Source organism: Oppia nitens, unplaced genomic scaffold, assembly GCF_028296485.1.
Source record: "Oppia nitens isolate AA-2021 unplaced genomic scaffold, nextdenovo-longstitch-racon4-pilon3 scaffold7_pilon_pilon_pilon, whole genome shotgun sequence".
Classification (NCBI taxonomy): domain Eukaryota; kingdom Metazoa; phylum Arthropoda; class Arachnida; order Sarcoptiformes; family Oppiidae; genus Oppia; species Oppia nitens.
The window spans coordinates 812,860-836,556 of NW_026533251.1; the positions used below are offsets into that span (position 1 = coordinate 812,860).

Consider the following 23,697-nt stretch of genomic DNA (forward strand, 5'->3'; position numbering starts at 1 on the left):
AACAAGTTAATGCCTAAAATGTTTAATCAAATTAGATATTACTAATTAATATTATTAGTTAATAATAACCCCAAAAATATGATATACTTTAGCATARAGTTGTAAAGAGTTTYGAAATATGTTAAGACAATCGTCGGCCGTCTGGATCTGTTTGATCCCAATCTCAGTCATATGTTTAGCCAATACTTGCCATACGTTTGGACCGTTATGGCATATATTTGGATAATATATGTATTTCCATATTATAGACGTCATCTCCACAACCATCCAATGCTCTTTCATTAAGTATTTAACGGCAACTACCCATCTGTCGTCGGTATAAGCCGTGAATGTTATGTATGTTAAATGCGGTGAACAAGAGTTTGTCGTRAATTCATCGTTTAGTTCAATATCTAAATAGTTGATTGGCATCGATGGATGACTTCCCGGTTCACGCAATGGTGGTAATACTGCTTCTAMTTTTTTGCATTGCTTAGGACTACCAGTGCCCATATGGCCACTATTAGTATTGGTTTTATCAATTGTAGTCATTATTGAGTCATATAGTTATCACAAACAAAATGATCAACAGCTACTTTATTTTATTTTACTAAAACTTTTTTATTTATTAGAAACTTATTTAAACTATAGTATTATGTTTTTTTAAGTTAATAATAACTATCAAAYATGTCAGTCATTAAGTATTTTTTAACATATTAGCTGAAATTATTACTAAATAATATTAAATGTATGAATAACTATATACAGTATTAAAGTTTATTAAAATAACGAATAAATATTATACAAAAAAATGATATAATTATTGTTTTCTATTAGAATTGTTGTCTTTTTTATAAAAAAAACTTTACATAATATTAAAATTTTAAAAATAATATATTAATAACATACATAATACATAATATTAATAACGACAATAGTAACTTATTGTTATTTATTAATGATTATAATTTTTAAAAATCCTAATATTTATGMAATTTACAAAATGTTTTTTAAATTATTTTTTAATTATTTTAATATTTATCATTTATTCATTCATTCATTTAACACAAATAAAACTTAATATTTTATTTAAAAGTAATTTACAAAATAGAGTAMATGTATTATAAAAAACAATTAGTGTAATGTTACTGAAATATTAATATTTTTGTTATTAAAAATTAATAAAAATATGTATTCACGAGACCATTAAATTGATATATAATATTAGATATTATTTTTCAACAAAAAAAACTTATTTTCKTTGTACTTATGTTTAATCAGTGCAACAGTTTGTTTACAAATTTGTTAAATAATTTATAATTTTATATTAATCAAATATTAAAAGTTGAAAAAATAATAATCTCATACTTGACATTACAAAGTGCGACAATCAATAAATAAGATTATCAATATTATAGATTTTATATARAATAACTATGATATTAGTAAATACTAAACAGTATTAAAAAATAATGTACTTTTTATCAATTCATTTAGTTATAATTCAAAATCATTACAACAAAATATGCCATTTATTTATATATTTAATCATAAATTAAAAGTACTTATAACTAACTGGTGTATTGCATGTATTGATTGTGTACTTTTCAAATAAGTACTCCAAATAAAAATAAAAACAATTTTGTAAAACTATATCATAGTTTAGTTTACTAATCATGTTTAAAAAATGTGTATCAAAGATGACTATCAACCGGAATATAATACAACAATAACAACAATGATTACAAAACAAAAATGATAATAAAATAACACAGATATGTACAGGTATTTGACTTAATTGTTTTATGTTTTTATTGCAACCGTACTCTTAATATAATTAAAAKGGGATTTATCTCACGTGTAATAGATTTTATTTTTTTTAATTAACTTATTTTAACTATCCGTTGATAAACAAACAAACTTTGGCTTAAGTAAACAATGCAATAATAGTTATTATAAGAGTTACAAATGATTAATTTATTTCCTATTCAATAGGATCTTATTCAGTGGATATTTCATGGATACACAAAATTTTAATAATTAATTACATACAGTATTATAATATCAAGGTATATACTAAGATATATCTATATATATATATWTATATACATTTTTATATATACATATTTATATGTATAWATTATTGTTTGCACAAACTGTAAAAGCYAATAAAATGTTAATTATGTTTTAGCAATGTAATAATGTTTTTATTATTTTAGTAGATCATAAAATTTCAGATTTGTAATTGCTATTAAGATATTGCAGTGTGTGTATTGTCCTTAACATTTTATATTATAAAATTATATTTTTTAAATGATAATTTCTGTGCCTTCATATCGAGATAAATACTTAAGTCATTATTATCGATATTACGTAAAAAAGATTTATTTATTAATTAATATAATAAAAGGTAACTAAAGCACTATAAGCTATGTTATATCATATAACTTGAATGAATAAACACTTACAGTATACTAATTTATAGTACAATATATCACATACGTTGGTGGGTAATGKGTTTAACACTATAGATTAACAATGATAGCTAAAAACGTGACAATAAAGTGCCTAAAAATTACATATTAGTTAAATATTATTTGATAATTAAAAAATGTGAAACTTTAGAATTTTTTAATTAAAAGAGATTAAAAGTATTTTTAATTMATAAGTTTAAAATTAATTCATAAGTTAATACTAAATTTATTGCATAATATATTGTAAACTATGATAAATAATAGCCATAAAATATGTAAATTATTTATAATGAAAATAAAATAAATACAATTTTAATACAAAATAGCTAAATTTGTTAACATATATATAATTTATTTTATTAATAGAAATTGTGATATTATTATAATAGTGTTAGTGATGTCATTCAAATCATTGTTTCGCATAATTAAAAAAATAAACATTTTTATTTAGGATATTATTTWAAAAAATAATGTTTTTATTTTAAGGATATACATATAAAAATACTGTAGTTTTAATATCCTATTTTTTATTTAAATTGATTATAATTATAGTTATATAATTTTTTTAATGCTTTGWATAGTCAATTTGTATTATGATTTTGTTAAATAGTTGTTAATTTATTTAGAAAAAGGCGTCAAAACATTTGTGCAATTTATTGATATAAAATATTWTATAAATAGAAATTCATTGAATTTTTTATATTTGTCATTATTTCTATTTAAWAAATTAACACATAAGGTATAGACACTTGACTCCAGTGGTTTGTCTACAATAGGAAAAAATATATAATACATAATAAAAAATAAGTAACACGTTTTTCATTATAAAATAAAACTAAATAATCATTTTTACAATATCTATACATTGTTTTATTATGATACATATGATTGCATGTTTAAGATTTTAGTACTATATGAGTACATAATTTATCAGTATTGTATGAAATATAGTTTTTTTGTTGTACAGCACTTAACCTATGAGTGCTTTACTGGACAGGTATTGTAGATAATGCTTAAGAATATATCGTACAAGAAAATTACAGTACTGTTTAAACAGATAGTAAAGATCAAATATTTTTGCAATCAGGTAATGAAATCAYTTATAATAACAATTTTGTTTTTTTTTTTTTCAACTAAAAAAGGCATTTACGTTAGTATTAACTATACCGGTATGTCTTTAATAAAAATTAGATGTGTTTAACTGGTTGTTTGGTTTATGTTTTAATTAATATAAAAAAATAATTTTTGATATAGCAATATATAAATAAAATAACTAAAATATTTACTAAATATAATTATTAGATATATAGAAAAAATTCATKTATCWAATAAAATAGACAAAATTAATTGCTTARAACAATTAATTGTAATTAAAATTAATTTTTAATATACATAATTATAATTATAATTTAATTTATATTTATAATCTAATTTATATTTACAAAAAATGTTAATAAAATTATTTTTTAATTAATTTTCTTTTCATTATATTAATAGTTTATGAATTATCAATAAAARTTTATTATTTAAAATGTTATTTTTAGTTTTTAAACGATTAACATTATGTGTTTTTATGCTGTTAAGTTATTTATATGAAATTATTACATAAAATTTATTTCATGATTTATATAATATTGTTTGTATTAATGTATAAATCAATAATAAATATGACATTAATGATTTTAAATAATGAATATGAAATTACAATATTGAATAATTATCATTTRWTTAAATACAGTTTAAAGTTAGTTTATAAAATATATTTGTTGTTGTAATCCTAATCAATATTCAAATTAAATATGAATTTCCAAACGTAAATCAAAAATCATTTAATGGAAAACCAAACCGCAAATCATTAAAAAAAACTAAACATAATTGTGTTTCACACCTAATATGTAACTCGTATTGAAAGCCCACCTCTAAGTAAATAATTATTAATAGGAGTAAAGTCTTATTTTTCAATATTATTTTTATTTGTGATATAGAAATACCATTCATATGAAGTGTTGTATTATAGTATCTCTCTCTCTCTCTCTCTCTCTCTCTCTCTCTCTCTCTCTCTCTCTCTCTCTCCACAAAAACAATGCATTGGAAAGTAAAGAGTGTGTGTGTGTATATAATAACTACATAATCTTAAATGTAGTGTTTGTGTCGATGACAACGGAACCGTAACCCTACCAGTGCTGAGTGAATGTGTAGTGCTCTCATAGCTATAAATATCAGTGCTCTTCAAATGCTTATGTGTTATATAACTTTGGTATTTGATTGAATACATCGGGTATCAAAGTTACCTTTTTATATATAAATTTTTTATAGTTTAGTGAATGTACAACAATAACTATAACAGTAAACATAGATCAATCACCTAGATCGTTTTGTTTTGTCATTTATCGTACTGGCAMTTGGTATAGTTGGCTCATCTATAGCCACACAGCATTTTTAACAACAATCATAATATAATTCAAGTTAAATAAACTATTATAAAAAGATTTAYAGCGACTTAAACAACAACAATGAACATCAAACTACAGTCAATTGTTTTGCTAGTATTGGTRGCCATTCATTGCATAACCAGTGCATCGATCGGTTACGGCCTATACGATACTAGTGACGAGTCCGGGGGCGCCGATCGTAATAAGATTCACCCACTGTTTGGGCCATACGGTAGACACCATTTCAATACTGCAGAGTATCGTACGATTCCCAAAAAGACCAAACGTTGTGAGTTTTATTTAATCAATTTGCTTTTAGTCATATAAAACTATTATATATATATATTTTAGATTTTAGATTTATCTATTAAATATTTAATAATAATTAAAATTTMTAYTAAACACTGAAAGGTATAGTACATTAGTTACTTAGATATTAAGTATATAACAATTATAGGCACTTAAATGATCTCTCCATTGGTGATAAAAACATAATATATAGTCTAAAGTATGTGAATTATCCTTGTAGAGTTTATATAAAGTGCATAATTATTTATTATAAAATCATCAGATAATTACCTGTAATCAATTGATTAACAAATAACTTATTCTCATATTTTACAATATATTCTTAATATATATATAGCGCGTGTATTTATATGGAAGCACCGGGATCATTCAGCAGCCGAGGAGGCCAAAAAGTATCTGGGTCTATTAGCTGCCCAATACGAGCACAGTCCCGGCAGATAAAACTTGTTTTATCTACAATGGGATGGTATTCACATAATTCACACAATAATAATAATACAACAAAATTTTTGCTAATCAATAATTATTAATATATTTGTTAACAATTTTTTGATATGTAAAAAATTTTGTTGTTTTTTAAAATTCTATTAAATGTTAAATATTTCTCTATTACAGTATTAATGCTAATATTATTATTATAACACTTATTATTATTACTATTATTCCTTATTTGTTTTATCAATGTAGATTTTAGTTATATTTTCTATTAAATAATAATTAATGCATGCTATAAGTTATGTATTTATTTAAAAAATATTATATATTAATATTAAAAATTTTATAATAATTAATCATTTCATACACATAAAGCATAAATTATTTCATATGTTATCATAGCTTTTGAGTATTTTATATTTAAAAAAATATAAACTTAATTATTATTATATTTAAATGTTAATTTTATTTTTCTCAACTGTGATATTGTATATTGATTTTTATCGATAACTTTCAATAAAAATAATATTGAATTTTTTATATTAATGTAAGTTTTGCTTACTTTGTTGATCACAACTTTTTTTTCACAACTTTTCACAATTTTATTTTTTAATTAATTAAGATTTTTAAAGTTAATATCAATCGTTACAATAAAAATAATAACATAATTGATATCCAGGTAAGTTTAACTACTTTAGTAGTTATTAAATTTTTATTATATTATATTTTGTTTTTAAGTGAACTTTTAAACAATTAAAAAATCCCATGTGATATTAATATATCAATTTATATAAATATTTAGTTTATTATTTGGAAAATTACCAATGTCAATAAATACAATAGTGTTTTATTGTATATATTAACAAAAATATGTTTAATATGCAATTATTTATTATTTTTTAGTTTTGAATAATATTGCGTTTTTTATGAAGTGTCGCGTTTTGATCAAAACAGCGATAATATAATAAATTAATATAATATAACTATTTTTATTTTATTAATTTTTTAATACTTGAATTTTGGTGTTAAACTGAAATATTGTAAAYAATATAATTCATTATCATTTGGTAATAAAAAACTAATGTTGTAAATATTAAAATACGACTTTACTAAAAAAATGAAATATGATAATTTTTATAGTAATTATATTTAAACAGGTTATATTTGATATTTTATAATGCTATTTAATTATAAAAGATTACATAACAAAATAATCACCAAGGTCAAGTTTAACAGAATATTGTAATTGTGATAATATTCTAATAGAGTATAAAATACAGACACAAATAAATAAAATATATATAYATATAAATGTTTATAATCATCTATTAAATATTTAATTTCAAGTTACATTATTTTTATTTTTTTATATTTTTATTTTTGTAATTAAATACGAGATAATTAATAATGTAACTTAGCAATGTAAACTACAGTTTTTACTGTTTATGATATTTTCTAAGCAAACTTAAAATAGCATTAAACTATCTATTGATAAATTTAATTAAATATTCTATAATATACTGTCATCTAAATTTCAAATCAAATATATGTAAATTTGTTTTTAATATATCAAWATTATAGTTATTTAATAAAATATTTATACGGAAACAATTTATATTTATTATCTAATAAACAAGTTTATWATAAATTAATATTATTTGTTAGAAATCAGGAATTACTAAATATTTTCGTTGAAAAAATAAAGTAATCACAATTTTTAAAAATATTATTATTAGAAAATATATTATATAAATATATTTTTAAAACAATATATATATATAAAAAATAATTGATATTGAAAAACAAAATAAACTCATTGAAAAATTATTTAATTAATTAATCTCTCCTCATGTTATCACAATCACTCTAATACTGTACATTACTATAAGTATAATTAAATGTCAAAATACTATAAGCTAATAAATCAATATAAAATATAATCTGTTAATAATGTTTATACAGTTAGACTGTTTACCCAGGTATCAGACACTTTTGAATTTGTATTATAAAAATATTTTATTTATATWTATATCTTATATAACTAATAAGTTATTAGACTTAATATTATTTTTCCAGATTTATTATTATTTAATAATAGTAATCATAATAATCATTTTGAATTTTGAAACATAGCGATAATGGATACCATAAAATAAAAAGTTGTTTACAACAAAAAATATATTGACATTTTAGAAATTAGTTAATTATATGATATTGTACTGATATTTAATAAAATAATAAAAAAATATTTCAAAGCACTGTTATTATTATTTATTTWATTTGTTTAAAAATAGTWTTACCACCTATGTACCAGTGCACTTGGCACAGGTATACCATTTATGTTTTTGACTGTTATCAGTATAAAAATGATTACATAACCAATACAACCCCGAGTATTGTCGTGTGATTATTAACATAGAGATACAAAATAAAATGCACGTGAAATGTAAGCCACAAAAATATTTGCTAATTTTGCTAAAATATATTTACAAATAATTATTGGTTATTTATAATAATAGTTGCTTGTTGCTATATGCTATTGATTGGCTGGACTAATTTATATTTATGATATAACCATGATAAATTTTTTCTTTCATTATTTCGATTTAAACCTTTTTACTTTAATTAATACACTATTTTTTTCTCTCTCTCTATTATTGTATTGAGATTATCATCATTAATGCAATCTATTGAATGAAAAACAAAATAGTTAATTACAGTATTTTATTGTCATTATGATATATAATGATAAAACAAATAAATTTTTATTAATTATACTTATGAATAAATTATCATTTATTTTTCATAACTTTCTCATATATTATTAGTGTAAAAACAATTAATACAATGTAAATACTGCATTATTATATCAGTATAAATAATTTTTTAAAAATAAATCATAAAATTATATTTATACAGTACWAAAAAATAATATTTAATTTAAACAATCAATAATGAATCCAATTTAAATAATTGAATTATCTTTAGTTACATTTCATTTACAATCATTATTAATATTATTTGAATACTTATAAGACTATAAAATTAATAATAAATAAATACTAATTAAATATTCATTTATAAATTAAAGTTCARAATTCAAATTTCAATTCAAATAATTTAATTTGTATATAATTTCATGAAACAATTTAAAATACTTTCAATAAAAATTTTAAGTCCTTAAACGAATAAAATAAATAGTTTTTAAGGAAAAACTTTAAAAATTATTCAATTTTATAATTTTATTATAAATAAACTTATTTACTGTTTAGTATTTTACAGTATTTATTACAATTTMATCAATATTACAGTATAATAACATTTTAATATATATACTGTACTTTCGAAACTTACTATATATATAAAATTTAACTCTATATATAATACATAGTGAATGTTTTGAAATGATCATGTTTAAATATTTGAATTTTWAAAAAATTATCTAATACTTTATATATTTACGATACTCTATGTACATATATTTGTTWATTTTTTWGAGGGACATCAAATAATTATAATCATTTATAAATTATGCCAATGTTTATCATTTATAAAAATTATAAAATTTGTTGATAATTATTTTTAGAAAATAAATCATATTAAAACAAATAAATTCATAATTTTTATAAAAAATATCAAAATTAATGTTTAGAAAAAACTAATAAATAATTATAATTGTTTAATTATATCAAATTATAAATAATAAATTATGTGTTAAGTGTCTGTCTGTATACTATACACTACAATGTAGTATATATATATAAATTTACTGCAATATAATGGTTGTAATAATAATAATATTACGGTATATCTATGACTCTCACAAAATGTCAATTTTGTCGATGAATTTTTGCTTGCATTGTAAATAAAAAAATATATATAGCATATAGTTATCCTACAATATGTTATTTATTATTATTATATTATTAAGTTAAAAATACTCAAAAAAATAATTCAAACAACTTATATAAACAGAAAAATCGATTTTAATTATCAATTTAAAAAATAATCAATATTATAATATTTATTTTAATAATAATAATAATAATAATCGATTTGTGTGTTTTTATGTGTGTCTCCAATATATATATATATATATAACACTTTTTTGTATTTTTTTAAATATAATTTAAAATATACTAATAGTTAATTAATTTAATTTAATAGCAGAGACAGTAATTAGATTTGTTTGGAAATATAATGACAATATGTTTTAGAATTTTTATGAATAACAGCAATAATAGTAGCAATAATTCATAATATTATTATTAAAAAATTTTAAACCTAATAAATAAAGACTATTTATTTTTCGATTTAAATAATTACTACTATTATTACTGTCATAATAATCACAATTTCAATCAATAAATTGATTTGTCGCTGTCTTTTTGTTTTTTTTTTTTTGATGTATATCTCTTGATGTAGTTATTAATAGCGGTATAGCAGTTGTTATGGTAGTGATGGTTGTAGTAAATTTTGGTCACAAAATTAACAGCACATTTAAAACACACATACTTTTGTTTCATATTAATTRAAATATGACTTAATAATTACAATWATAATAAATCGGATGAAAAATAATTGTCTGTTTTATAAACAAATCGTTTTTTTGAAAATAATTAATAAAAAATAATTAAAATAATTAGTTTATAAACATTGTACACAATTATCGGCACTGTTGTCATTCATCATCGGGTATTCAAACGTATGGCCGATATATATTGGATGTTAATTCCCTCTTTCATTATTATTATTATTATTAATATTTAATATAAATAACTTCTAAATTTATGTATATTATCGTCTTTGTTGTCATAAATTAAATAGCAAAATAAAAGAAGAAATTGTAGATTTTTTTCAATTAAAATTTTTTATAATTATATATATAATTAATAATTAAAACAGTTTTTTGTTTGTTTATCTAAATCGTATTCCATATGTGATACGGACAGTGAGGCCAATCGATTTGTCCATTTGTTTAAGCAGTTAATAGGGGCCACAAACAAACCACAGACAATATCAATATAATTAAGATTATTATTTAAAACAATAATATATATAATCACTGTTTGTTTGCCCCATAAATAGTTTGCTTTGTTTTTWTATTATACAATGATATTGTCAGCAATTAAGTTATAAATTATCTTTTTTAGTTTTATTTGTTTGTTGAAATTGTTATTTGAAAATGTTTGTTAAACAAACACATAAATATAATAATATAAATATCACTTTTCATATTTGTAATTATGTTTAAATTCCTAATTTTTCTTTTGTTGTTGTTGTTGTGTTGAAGGACTGGTAGATGAGTAGAGAATCGGGAGGTGGATGGTGTGTTAACACAGATAGCAGACGCACTGTCAACAGTTGGGAGGCGCTATGACTCGCAAATATTGTCATTTCAATTACGGTAAGAGTTTATGATTTATTTGATGAGATGATTAGGAGTTAAGTGAAAAAACGTCGATAAAGTGGTTTAATAAAAGTGTGTCCTCTCATAACCCTTTATCTGATGCGTTGGCTATTCCTCTACCGCTTTTGGTGTTTGGCTTCAGATACTCATCGTTGGCCATTGCTATCACATCAAAGCGATCCTCTTTGCGATATTGAAGACATTTCCTAATAAATGCTTTCGCTTCGGGACTGACCGTTGGTTTGGCGGCGAACTCGACTTCTGTGGCTTTTAATATAGTATTCTCTTCTAAGATCGTCGCTTGCGATTGATTGTGTCCAAAGGGCTGGTAGTTTCAAATGGAGACAAATAAGTATTTTTAGTAATTTAATTCTAATTAAATTAATATTACATACCTTTTTGCCATAAAGACACTGATAAAAAATTACACCTACACTCCAAACCTAAAGTYAAATATTTARAAATTWAATTTAATTAATTAAACGAAAGTCATATAAATGTAATAATAATAATAATAAATAGGAAATATTAAATTACATAAAAAKAAAAATCATAAATGAATAAATATTTATAARAGATATATGAATTAATTAAAAATATATATATGAATGAATTTTAGTTTAATTATAATATTATAATAATTAAKATAACATAATACTATAATATTAAAAAATTAATAATAGTGTACAAGCCATTTAAATTTCATAAATTTTACACAAAATCTATATTACTGAATTTATATATTTTATACTATTGTAATTAAAAATTATATAAATAATTATAAATATAAAATAAATAAATATTAATACTAAAAACAAATTTACCTAATGTTTAGTAAAATTAAAAATTAAAAAAAGTAATAAAATGASAAACTATAGCATCTAAAACTTACGTCTACTTTCGATGATATTTTCGGTGGATTTTTGCCGACCACAAAACACTCGGGAGGTAAGTACCAGTAAGTACCGGCACCCTGTGATGTTAGGTCCATACCGTGATCGGGCGAGTAATTTTCATCGTCCATTATCTTACTTAATCCGAAATCGGTAATTTTTATCTCACCGGAAACTGTACCCGAACCCAATAAGATATTACCTATTGTTAAAAAAGATAATTAKATATTAAACAACAATTATTTAGATAATTATAGATATATTTATATATYAARGTGTGTATGTACTGACCCGGCTTGAGGTCATAGTGAATGATTGGTGGTTTAATTTCATTGAGATATTTGAGTGCGTGAACCACTTGCATGATGAGACTTCTGGCCTCCCGTTCAGGTATCGACTTGTGTTGTTTGAGATAGAAGTCCAGGTCGTGTCCATCACAATACTCGAGTACCGTACAGAATGAGTTGGCGTCGATCTCGAAAACATCGAATAAGCGAACGACCCGCGGGTGGTCTAACTGTTTGTGAATGTTGTACTCTCGAAGCGCGTGCTTTATGTAGTTGGCCTTTTTGTCGTCTTTCCAGTCCTTATTGAGCTGATGTATCTTACAAGCGACGTAACGTTGATCTTTCAGGTCAAACGCTTTGTGTACTTCGCTGAAACCACCTGTCCRTCAGATAATAAATCACAAAAACATTAGTATAATACATATAATTAACATATAATAAATCTACTATTTTTCAGTTAGTTTAAAAAATACATACCTTTCCCCAGTAATATTAATAATAAATATCTTTCGTTGAGTACCCGATGATTGTTGAATCGGGACTGATCTTCATTATGGATGCGTTTAAGTTCCCTAATGTGTAAATTCCTTTCGCGTTCGAGTTTTTCAATCTCGAGCTGGAGATCTGCGTCCTCTTTCTTGAGCGCCTGTGACCGGAGCTTCAGTATCTCGTCCTGTTCGTAGTACTCATACCAATTCATACCCGAATCCTTAGGAGATTCAGGTTTAAGAAAGTCCCCGTTTGACAGGGACGAGGAACTGCTATTGGAGCCGCCCGTACTGGGCAAGGTCATGGCCGAGACCAGTGATGTCGACGAGCCGTTACCCGTCTTGGACTTGTTGATCGTCAGCGACGGCCGCTTTTTGCCCAACAATTTTCTTTGGCGTTCAATCTCTTCTCGCGCTGCAGCGGTCTGCTCTTGGCGTCGGGTAAGTTCGGTAAAGGCGTGACCGTCAACCCAGTTCTCGACAAATGAGGCACCCTGTCGTTGTGTGACAAACTGTCCCAATCGTAACCTATTTTGCATACACTTTTGTCGGGCGGCTTTCTTCTCCATCGCCGACTTCTCTTTTAGTAACTCTTTGGTAACTTCGATACATTTCTTTAGCTGTTCTTTTTGTTTGTCAATGAGTTTTTGTTGGGCCTGGAGTTGCCGTTTGAGTTCATCACTGGAACGATGAAGTTCTTCGATCTTCGTGTCGCGTGTTTCCAAGTCGTGCGCCGATTTGGCCTCGAGATCGCGCAACGACTTGATCGATAAGTCCGTTTGTACCGCTCTGGAGCACACCTGTACCGGTTCGCGTAGCAATGGCAGTGACGTCTGCGACGTTGTCTGGTTATTGTCGCGTACGCCTCCAGCGGTTGTCGTGGCGTACGATTGGGAATACAAGTTGCCGGCCGAGAGGACAGCAGGTTGGCAGCTTTGCTGCGTGATTTTCGTGGAATTGCCGACTGGCTGACGTTGCTGGGGAACTGGTGGTGCCATCATCGATGATAAATCACCACTGGCCACTGCAATCGGTACACCTGTTGTGGGCGAACCGAGTGTGCTGAGGCCGGGCGGCGGTTGATGATTACCGCTCGGTGACGACGGCGGATACATATAAAAATTATGAGTTCCGGTCGGACTTTTGGATCCACCGTAACGACTAGGACTTGAGTGCTATTATTATATTTACCGAAAAAATATATAACAAATGTTAATTGTATTATCATATTCTATGTGAGTATAAATTAAAAGCTAATGGTATACTAATATTTATTATGTATATACTATTTGTATGCAATTTGCTAATTGTCTGTATTATGTATATTTAATACGTTAACAATAGGACCAACAAATATAATCAAATTTTGTTTAGTTTAAACATTATTTATGTGATTATTATTATTATTATTATTCATTATAATATAGTRTATAAAATGTTTGTTTGACTTATATTATATAAGTTATATATATATATATATATATATATATTTATATATATCTATACATATATTTATAAATGTTGTACAGCTTTTTTGTAAGTAAAATGGCTTTTATTATTAGCTCACAAATTCATTATAAAAATAAATTTTTCAATAAAATGTTACGATATTTGTTATAACATTATATATATAACATATATAAGTTATATATTAATGATATTAGTAGTCAAGTAGTAATGAAAAAAAATTATTTGCTATTTATTTTCATTGAATTGCATATCCTTTTCTCTCTCAACAAATCAAAACTAAATTATTAATGATATGCAAATCAAAATAACAAAATGGTGTTTAAAGTGTTAATTCATATTAAAAAAGCACAAAAAAATATTATATACATATTGAATATAAYAATAATAATAAAATAAATAATAATAATAACAACAACAACAATATGCGTTATAATTTCTTTAATCTCTTTCATATAAATATTTTTAATTATTACTGTATATATAGATATATATAGTATATACACGTATATATATATATATATATATTGTCTGTATTACAATTGAATTAAAAACAAATATAAAATACTGGTTTAGTTTTTGTTGCTGTTGTGGGCATTATATCCATAGCGAGTCTAATGACTTTTAAAAAAGAGACTCAAATTTTTATTTTGTGCTAAACTTAATAAATATTATACATATATATATATAATTTTATTTAAGAGACAYACAACAAACAAAAAATAAAACATTTCATTTTTGTCTAATAAAAATAAACTATAAAATGTATATATTAATACACTATATACTGTATATAATGAAAACATAAAAACCAATAACACTAGTATATAAAATATATGATTATAATTTTCAAATTACTTGAAACAAAAAATTGAGAATAAATAAAAGATTTAATTACTAAATGTTTAAAACAAACTTAAGTACATTAATATTATCCACAATTAAACATAAACCCCTAACTAACACATTTAAACAGAAAAATAAAATCATAATATTATTACCACAATTTTTATAGCATAACTTTCGGGTACATCCCTACTTATACATACATACATCCACATTAGAAAATCGTATCTACCTGTCCCTAATAAATAATACTATGTGGACATTTTGAATTAGCAAAATGATAATCATTTGAAAAACATAAAACACATTTTGTTTTCTATAATCCGATAATAATACACAGTAGTATAGTATATAATATACTGTGTATAGTAAAGTAGTACTTAAAACAACTAAAGTATATGAATTAAATAGCTTATTATGTTTACTATCATCTCCTAATAGTATCACTTGATTTGTCATAACTAGTTCGTCATTTAACTGTATATTTCAATTAATTTTCTAAAATATTTGAATACTACCGGTAATAAATTTTTCATTTATCAATCATATTCATTATATATTTATCACTTTACTTATAACTATTTTTAGTCCATTTTGTTTAGTCTAGAAAATAATAAATTGGGGGAAGTGATTGAAAATTATATTAGCATTATATATATATGCTAATAATTGTATTATAATACAGGTATAATAGCTGTTAGATATTTACATATTTTCAAGTGTAATGTTGTTATAAATAATCTATTATCTAGATAATGGTTGCACTGGTAGTCAAGATACCCACACATAAAAATTTACGTCTATTATATTAGAGAAAAAAATCATAAAACGTTTGAAAAAATTGTAATTTCATACATTAAACACCATTTCATATTTTTTTTAAATATCAAAATTAAAAAAACAAGTAATTAATATACTGTTAATAAAAAACCATTTTATAAATGTTTCATTCAACACAATGAAACAGTAATTATATCACAAAATATAAATTAATAAATATTTAAAAATATAATCTTAAGATTTGATGTCAAACAAGCACTTAATATGTCGTTTAATTTATATATAACACAACCAAACAATAAAGAAAAGTCAACAAAAAATCAGACATACCTTAAAATATTCATTAATTTTCTTATTTCCTTCATTGACACGCATTTGCTTTGATGCTATAGATATCACCGAAAAAATCAAACAAACAAACAAATTGTTAAATTAGCACAAAATTATTCACACAATCCTCAAAAAAATAATCAAAAAAATCGGTAACCGTTGGCCTGTTGTTCGGTCGCCACTTCGTTGGCCTTTTTTCGGCGTTTACGCTCAATATGTTGGGACTGTTGGCCACTGTTCGGTGTGCCAGTAGATGACTGATTGGACGACGGACGACACTTTTCAGGCGTACTGTCRCCACCAGTGGCCCCACCGCTCAACGCGTTGTTGTCTTTGTCGCTGTTATGACTGCCGACCGACGCCGTCGATAGATTACTGTCGCAGTTATGGCTGGGCGTGTGTCCCGATGACGATTGACTGCCGCCCGAGTTGTTGCCGAGAACCTGAGGCGAGGCCAACATCGGATTCGTCAACGAATTCGAGTTGGACTGTATTACGGGAACTGAATGGCCAAATATGACCTACAATTGAYAAATAAAAAAAGAAATTAATGGATAAATTTCATAAATAAAACTAAAAACCAATTGATGGACACAATCATAGCTAATCACATCAATGGTTAGAAAATRTTGTTATAAAAAACCGATTGGTCGTACCCGTTGAGCGCCCTTAAACCTGGCCTCCAGTAGTTCCTGTTTTCTCGGGTCTAATGACGGCGGACATTGCGGTATATTATCCATGACTTGCGAGGAGTATATTACTGACGACAACATCAATAACTACTTTATCTTTACGTCCACTTTCTTTGAGACAAATTTTTAAAAACTTTATAATTATTATTATTATTATTATTATTAATGATATTATTAGGTTATCTGTTATTATGATTAGAGATAATCACTGTTTTATTTGTTGCCTATTATTATCAGAGTATTTCAGTTGATACACATCACCACCAAAGACAGTGGTTTACTAAATAAAAAAACAAATTTCATACAATCCCTGTGCTGTACACCACTGGTAGTAGTGCTGCTGATCTCCAAAAAATAATTGGATAATAATATCATATATTATTATTATTATTAAATAAATTACAAACAAATTATATATCACAACAACAACAGCACAGGTATCTCATCAACAACAACACCAACGATGGCAGCCATCAGCACAACAACAACAATGGCTGTCCTCCTCATCGACCGGTGCTGTCGTCGTTGTTGTTGTTGATATCGGCAGTAGTCGTGTAATCATCACTTCCAGCTCATGKATAGGTAGTTAGTGTCCGGTATATCCGTTTAAATTGTTTCACTTGTTATTCCCGTAGACTTTCAATTGAACAAACAGTTGTGTTTGTGGGGGTCAGTGATGGCCATACATTTATAACACCCAAAAACACATACACTGTTGAGGACAACACATACAATGTTAGGCAAAATTGTTGAACATTTTTGTTGTCATTTTTTGCAGCACTCGATAGGCATACATAAGCACACAATAAAAGGCAATACAGTATTTGATTGTATATATTATATGTGTATTAGTGTTGAGTGTTGTGTTGTTTTCTATGTATGTATGGCTCTCTCTCTCTCTTTCTCTCTCTCATAGAGTTAGTATAGCAATGGTGTACACAATGAGGCGGGACTTATGGGTGACTCTCTCTCTCTCTCTCTCTTTCCTATCATTCATATATGACATAACAGTGCCCGTGATTACTGTGTGCGATGAGTGAGAGAGTGATGTTTGGCAACAATTAAAGTGCACACAAATACCACACTGTGTTTATATGCCCATCCAATTGGGGAACTGGCTATCCGTTCAACACTAGTATCCCAAACACCAGAGCCGGTAATGATATGTATGGATAGCACAGACACCTAATCGTATACTAAAAAAAAGTAATAGAAATATATTAACTGATGATTTCWGGCGATGGGTTCACTACATACAGACAGTTCCCGAGTGTCGGACWAAATCAAAGGGTTGACAAAAAAAACTTTTTATTATCTATTTTTTCGGCWAACGATATGTCAGTTTTACGGCCACTGATAGATCCGATCGACAATAATACCGATCACACAGAARAAACAAATTGTTAGGACTTTAAGGTTAGGTTAGGCTTATTGTTGACGACATTCCCAATGAATGTATAGTTTAGGATATATATACAGTATAAGAGTCAGGACTTACATACTGAACACCGAAACGATGTGTTTAGACAACACATTGACTGCAAAAACACTGCCAAACACTGCATGCGCTCAATCACTCACTCACTCACTTACGCTTACATTCTCTCTCTCTCTCTCTCTCTCTCTCTCTCTCTCTCTCTCTCTCTCTYTCTCTCTCTYTCTCTCTCTYTCTCTCTCTTTCTCCGGTGTGTTAGACTGTATGTTAAATACCAGTGCGCGCTATATATTAGTGATACTACTTGTGTGTGTATATTATAGTATACATTGTGTGACTGAACGGGAGAGAGCATTGAGAGAGCAATAAGAGAAAAACTAGTCAGAGATAGAGWGAGAGAGAGAGAGAGAGAGAGAGAGAGAGAGTCGGTGAGTGAGAGAGAATAGGAGAGAATGAGAGAGAGATTATTGGGTTTAGGAAAGAGAGAGAGAGAGAGAAGTGAAGTGATATTATTCTTATTAATAGAAAAATGGCCGACACTTACCACACATAGTATACAATATATATAAAATGCACGTTTGGGTGATTGGGCTCATGTAGTCTTGCAGAGGACACACATATAGAGATAGGCACTGATCAACACAAAAACCATTGATTATTGCAAACTAAACATACATATGACACATATATACATATATATAGCATAGCATCGGCCTGTCCTTGAAAGGCATTCCCGATTCTACTGTTTATGTCTAACTATAACTATATATACATTTAAATATATATATAATTTTATATTTATATATATTTATAGATATATAGTTTATACTATTACTATTTGCAAAAAAAAACTATTATTATCATTATTGTTATTACTGCTACTAATATTTTTTTCTATTATTATTATCTTTACTACATTTAGTATTTTTATAATTAATTTTTATATAATACTATTTTACTGAAACTAAATAAAATAATAATATATAACTACAATATGATTATTTGCACTTTTTTCAATATATGTATTCAAAAAAATAGCAGTACAAAGTACAGTCATATGTGTTRTGATGTATAATATAATAATAATAATAATATTATTATTATTATTACTTAAAATATTAAAAATTATACTAGATGTAACGATAATAATAAATAATATTTATTATATAAATATTTTTATAGMAATTATTTATTTATTTATTTATTAAATTAATTTTCATTTTTGTTTTGCAATTATTTTAAATATGAATATAATCAGTTTTTTTAATTTTACTTTATTATCTAATAATATTTAGTCTATATATATATATATATGAAATTTTTTATWTAAACTTGAAATTTAGTATTTAAAAAAAACATAATATGGAAAAATAATTTTTATTGTGTACTAAGATGTGTGTATACAAAAACAGTTGTCGACTGTATTATTATATTTACTATACAGTGTACAGTATATTGAAATATATATCATACTCTCTCATTATCATACATATGGCCAATGATAGAGACAAAGTTTTTTTTTGTAAAAATTATAAGAAGTTTTATATTATTTATGTAATATATATAACTTTTCCAACAATTTTTAGATATAACTTATATTAATATACAGTATATATATATATATATATATATATATATATGCATAAAACAAAACTGATGAATATATGTTTTTTATATATATAGAAAATATTTTAAATTAAATGCAAAATAGCAATATTGATGAAAACATAGACATTTATACAATATGTCATATATATATATATATATAGTGCAGTACTACATATATATTTGAAATATATTATATGATATTTTCATACAACCAATACTATAGTGTATTAGTGTTTTTCAGTTTTGTTGGTAAAAGTTGTGATCGAAAGCCATATTTTATATATACTTATACTATACCTACCAGTTCTCTCTCTCTCTCTCTCTCTCTCTCTCTCTCTCTCTCTCTCTCTCTCTCTCTCTCTCTCTCTCTCTCTCTCTTTCTTTCTTTCTCTCTCTCTCTCTCTCTCTCTCTCTCTCTCTCTCTCTCTCTCTCTCTCTCTCTCTCTCTCTCTCTCTCTCTCTCTCTCTTACTTACTTTGTTACTTACTYACTCACTCAGTGTTTTACATTTTTTGTATTTTGTAGTTATTTTTATGAAACGATATTTCTTTATATTTCACTCATCCCTTACTTTTCTTGTAACTTCATATAAGGTTAGACTTAATATACAATGTAGACATACCAGTGCTCACAACAAACAGTGTTATTCACTCTTCATGACTGTTTGTTACCAATGCATAGTACTATTAGATTCTTATTTTTATTTCCTCTCTCTCTCTCTCTCTCTCTCTCTCTCTCTCTCTCTCTCTCTCTCTCTCTCTCTCTCTTCTCTTCTYTTCTCTCACACTCATTCACTCTCATTACACAATACATAGTATGTATCTATTTTTCACTTTAATTTAAACGCCAATCCCATAGATATATTTGAGTTTATGCACTGAATCTCTCTCTCTCTCTCTCTCTCTCTCTCTCTCTCTCTCTCTCTCTCTCTCATTCACTCTTATAATGTTCACAACTGCCACACACTGCTATCACTTTTGTTACTCACCCACTCACTCATGACATACACATATATAATATGACAGAAAATAAAAATTTATTAGAGAATTGGGAACTTCGAGAGTAATAATGAGAGTATATATGTATATGTTTGTTGGTTTGRCGTGTGTATATGTATATATGTATGTGTGTTTGTGTTTGAGAGAGAGAGAGAAAGAGAGAGAGAGAAAGAGAGAGAGAGAAAGAGAGAGAGAGAGAGAGTAAGTATAAAACAAACTAATCAAAATGTTAGTCAATGGCTACCAGAATATATATATATATACTATATATAGATATAAATATAAATGTTTGTGTTTTCTCCATACAATCAGCTTTAGGTCCAGATTCTTGTCATTTAGCTTTCAATACGCCATTATTATACTGTATTTGAAGACATGTATATATTTAAGTACGCTTTTATATATATATATATGGATATTATAAGGTATATATACTATACGGTATATAGTGTACATATCCACATACACACACATATCTAGCAATCATTGGATAAGCATATGTGAACTGAGCCTACATTTAATATCCAACTTCTCTTCTCTTTCACTCTCTTTTGGCTTTTTTTTATTGAAAGCCTTTGGTATTCAAAAACATTGGAAATCTTTTGTGTAATTTTGATGCCAGGCGTTAGAGATCGCAAACCTTAACCATTGATAGAGGAATGAGAGATATTGAGTGAGACTATGTGAGAGTTAGTGTCTGAGTGAGWGAGTGAGTGAGTGAGTGAGTGAGTGAGTGAGTGAGTGAGTGAGTGAGTGTGTGTGTGTGTGTGTGTGTGTGTGTGAGTGAGTTAGTGTGTGTGAGTGAGTTAGTGTGTGTGTGTGTGTGTGTGTGTGTGTGTGTGTGTGTGTGTGTGTGTGTGTATGTGTGTGTGTATGTGTGTGTGTGTGTATGTGTGTGTGTGTGTGTGTGTGTGTGTGTGTAGTGTAGTGTATGTATGTATGTATGTATGTGTGAGTGAGTGAGTGAGTGAGTGAGTGAGTGAGTGAGTGAGTGAGTGAGTGAGTGAGTGAGTGAGTGAGTGAGTGAGTGAGTGAGTGAGTGAGTGAGTGAGTGAGTGAGTGAKTGAGTGAGTGAGTGAGTGAGTGWGTTAGAGAGAGAGAGAGAGAGAGAGAGAGAGAGAGAGAGAGAGAGAGATACTAATATCTCTACATTCAGTGCTCCCATAGATACTCGATATTTGTTTGACTTTATATATAAATGAGAGAAAACCAGAAAATTATTTATAATAATTATTATTATTTGAGTTCATATATACTGTATAATTTATATATATATATATTTAAGCGCTTAACTATTAGTATTATTTTGAGATAACATATGCCATATAAATGTAAATGCTTTAAACTAATCATAAGTTTTTTTATGTTAACGCTGTTGTGTTGATGTAATTTTATTTAAAAATCATTTTAGTAAACATTAATTAAATTTTACTTAAATACTTAGTACTGTATGTCCTATTATAAGTTATTTTAGTCTAATAGAATAACATTTAAAAATTAGATTTAAATAACTTGTAAATTATTCTACTTTAGTAAATCGTCAAAATCATCATGGAACATTAGTTTCTAGTGATGGTGGGCGTGGTTTAGGGAAATTTTCCGAAAGTTTACCAAATTTTTAATCTATAAATTCTTTAAATAAATTAAATTTAAGTTAAATAAATGAATTTAARAAKAAAATAATTTTTGCTATAAYTCATATTTAATAGATATTTAAAAAAATTATTGTTACATAAGCAAAGTATAAAAACTATTTTTATTTATGCTTTATTATAAAAYACAATGTATTCTCTCTATTGGAAATGTATTTTAAATTTTTAAATGACCATAAAACTTTTTGTTGTAGTTATAGGTACTCTATATTTAAGCATGTTCATTTACACACACATACACTGGTCAATTGCCATTAATGAATCGATTGTTACGTTCATCCGGCTTATATGGTGACCATACCACACATCACCTGGAGGTGATGCCTGTGTCCCCCCTTTTTACTAAAACCATTCCAACATATATAGACATAATCATACAGTGAGAGCATATATTTGCAAATAAAATGTTTTAAGAAAACACAACCCAAATGTGAAAAATCTGTTTTTAGTCTTTTGTCACTTCACTACTAAAGTCCTGTCCTTATGTTATGTTATCTCTCTCTCTCTCTCTCTCTCTCTCTCTCTCTCTCTCTCTCTCTCTCTCTCTCTCTCTCTCTCTCTTACTCTCCTTTTTTCTATAAATCTAGTTATGGCTGACAACATAATAGTAGATTGAAAATTGTTTGGAAGGTTAGCTGAGGGACTATCTGTATGAGTTTGAGTGGTATGTATGTATTATATATATATATATATATATATATATATATATATATATATATATATATATATATACTATATTATATATGTGTGTGTGTGTGTTTGAGTGACTGAGGGTAGACATTACAAACCAGTGAATCTCTCAAATAGTTAGTTATATATAATGATTACTATATTAAATAAAATGAATATACAATGCATTATTRTTGTTACCACTGTTTTTATTACATATTAGTAGTACAAGTAGTTGTACTAAATTTAAGTTCATATTAGTATATTGTATCTATATATATATATATATAAATAAACGATTATACAGTATTATGATATTATTAACCTAAACACTACTAGCTATATAGCGACAAAAAAAATTATTATTTTATTTTCAGTTTTGTTGAGAAGTAATTCTCCATAAAAGTGCATAAAAAGTGGTATACATTTGCAGTACACATGTCTGTCCATTGCATTTAAATGCCTTCACTACTACCAACACAACTCTAACAACAGTATCTTTCTCTCTCATTC

At 25.9% G+C, this 23,697-nt stretch overlaps 2 protein-coding genes across 5 annotated transcripts; one reads left to right on the forward strand and one right to left on the reverse strand.

Moving 5' to 3' along the window:
* The first annotated feature begins 4,668 nt into the window (after positions 1–4,668).
* LOC128963182 (uncharacterized) lies at positions 4,669–5,691 on the forward strand. Of its 2 annotated transcripts, none has more exons than XM_054309678.1 (2): positions 4,669–5,171; positions 5,532–5,691. In XM_054309678.1, the coding sequence occupies exons 1-2, from the start codon at positions 4,967–4,969 to the stop codon at positions 5,633–5,635; spliced, it is 309 nt and encodes a 102-aa protein (XP_054165653.1). In that variant the 5' UTR covers positions 4,669–4,966; the 3' UTR covers positions 5,636–5,691. The 2 variants fall into 2 exon arrangements, with proteins under 2 accessions (XP_054165653.1, XP_054165652.1); XM_054309677.1 differs by having other exon boundaries at positions 4,671–5,174.
* Positions 5,692–10,509: 4,818 nt separating this feature from the next.
* Positions 10,510–18,422, reverse strand: LOC128963071 (serine/threonine-protein kinase tousled-like 2). 3 transcript variants are annotated; one of them, XM_054309536.1, is made up of 10 exons: positions 18,321–18,422; positions 18,080–18,175; positions 16,787–18,018; positions 16,288–16,651; positions 16,131–16,186; positions 12,697–13,882; positions 12,224–12,598; positions 11,932–12,134; positions 11,435–11,482; positions 10,510–11,364 (listed from the first exon to the last, which is right to left on the reverse strand). In XM_054309536.1, exons 3-10 carry the CDS (start codon positions 16,901–16,903, stop codon positions 11,122–11,124), a joined length of 2,592 nt encoding a protein of 863 aa, XP_054165511.1. In that variant the 5' UTR covers positions 16,904–18,018; positions 18,080–18,175; positions 18,321–18,422; the 3' UTR covers positions 10,510–11,121. The 3 variants fall into 3 exon arrangements, with proteins under 3 accessions (XP_054165511.1, XP_054165510.1, XP_054165508.1); XM_054309535.1 differs by having other exon boundaries at positions 16,787–18,007; positions 18,080–18,422; XM_054309533.1 differs by having other exon boundaries at positions 18,080–18,422.
* Positions 18,423–23,697: the final 5,275 nt, after the last annotated feature.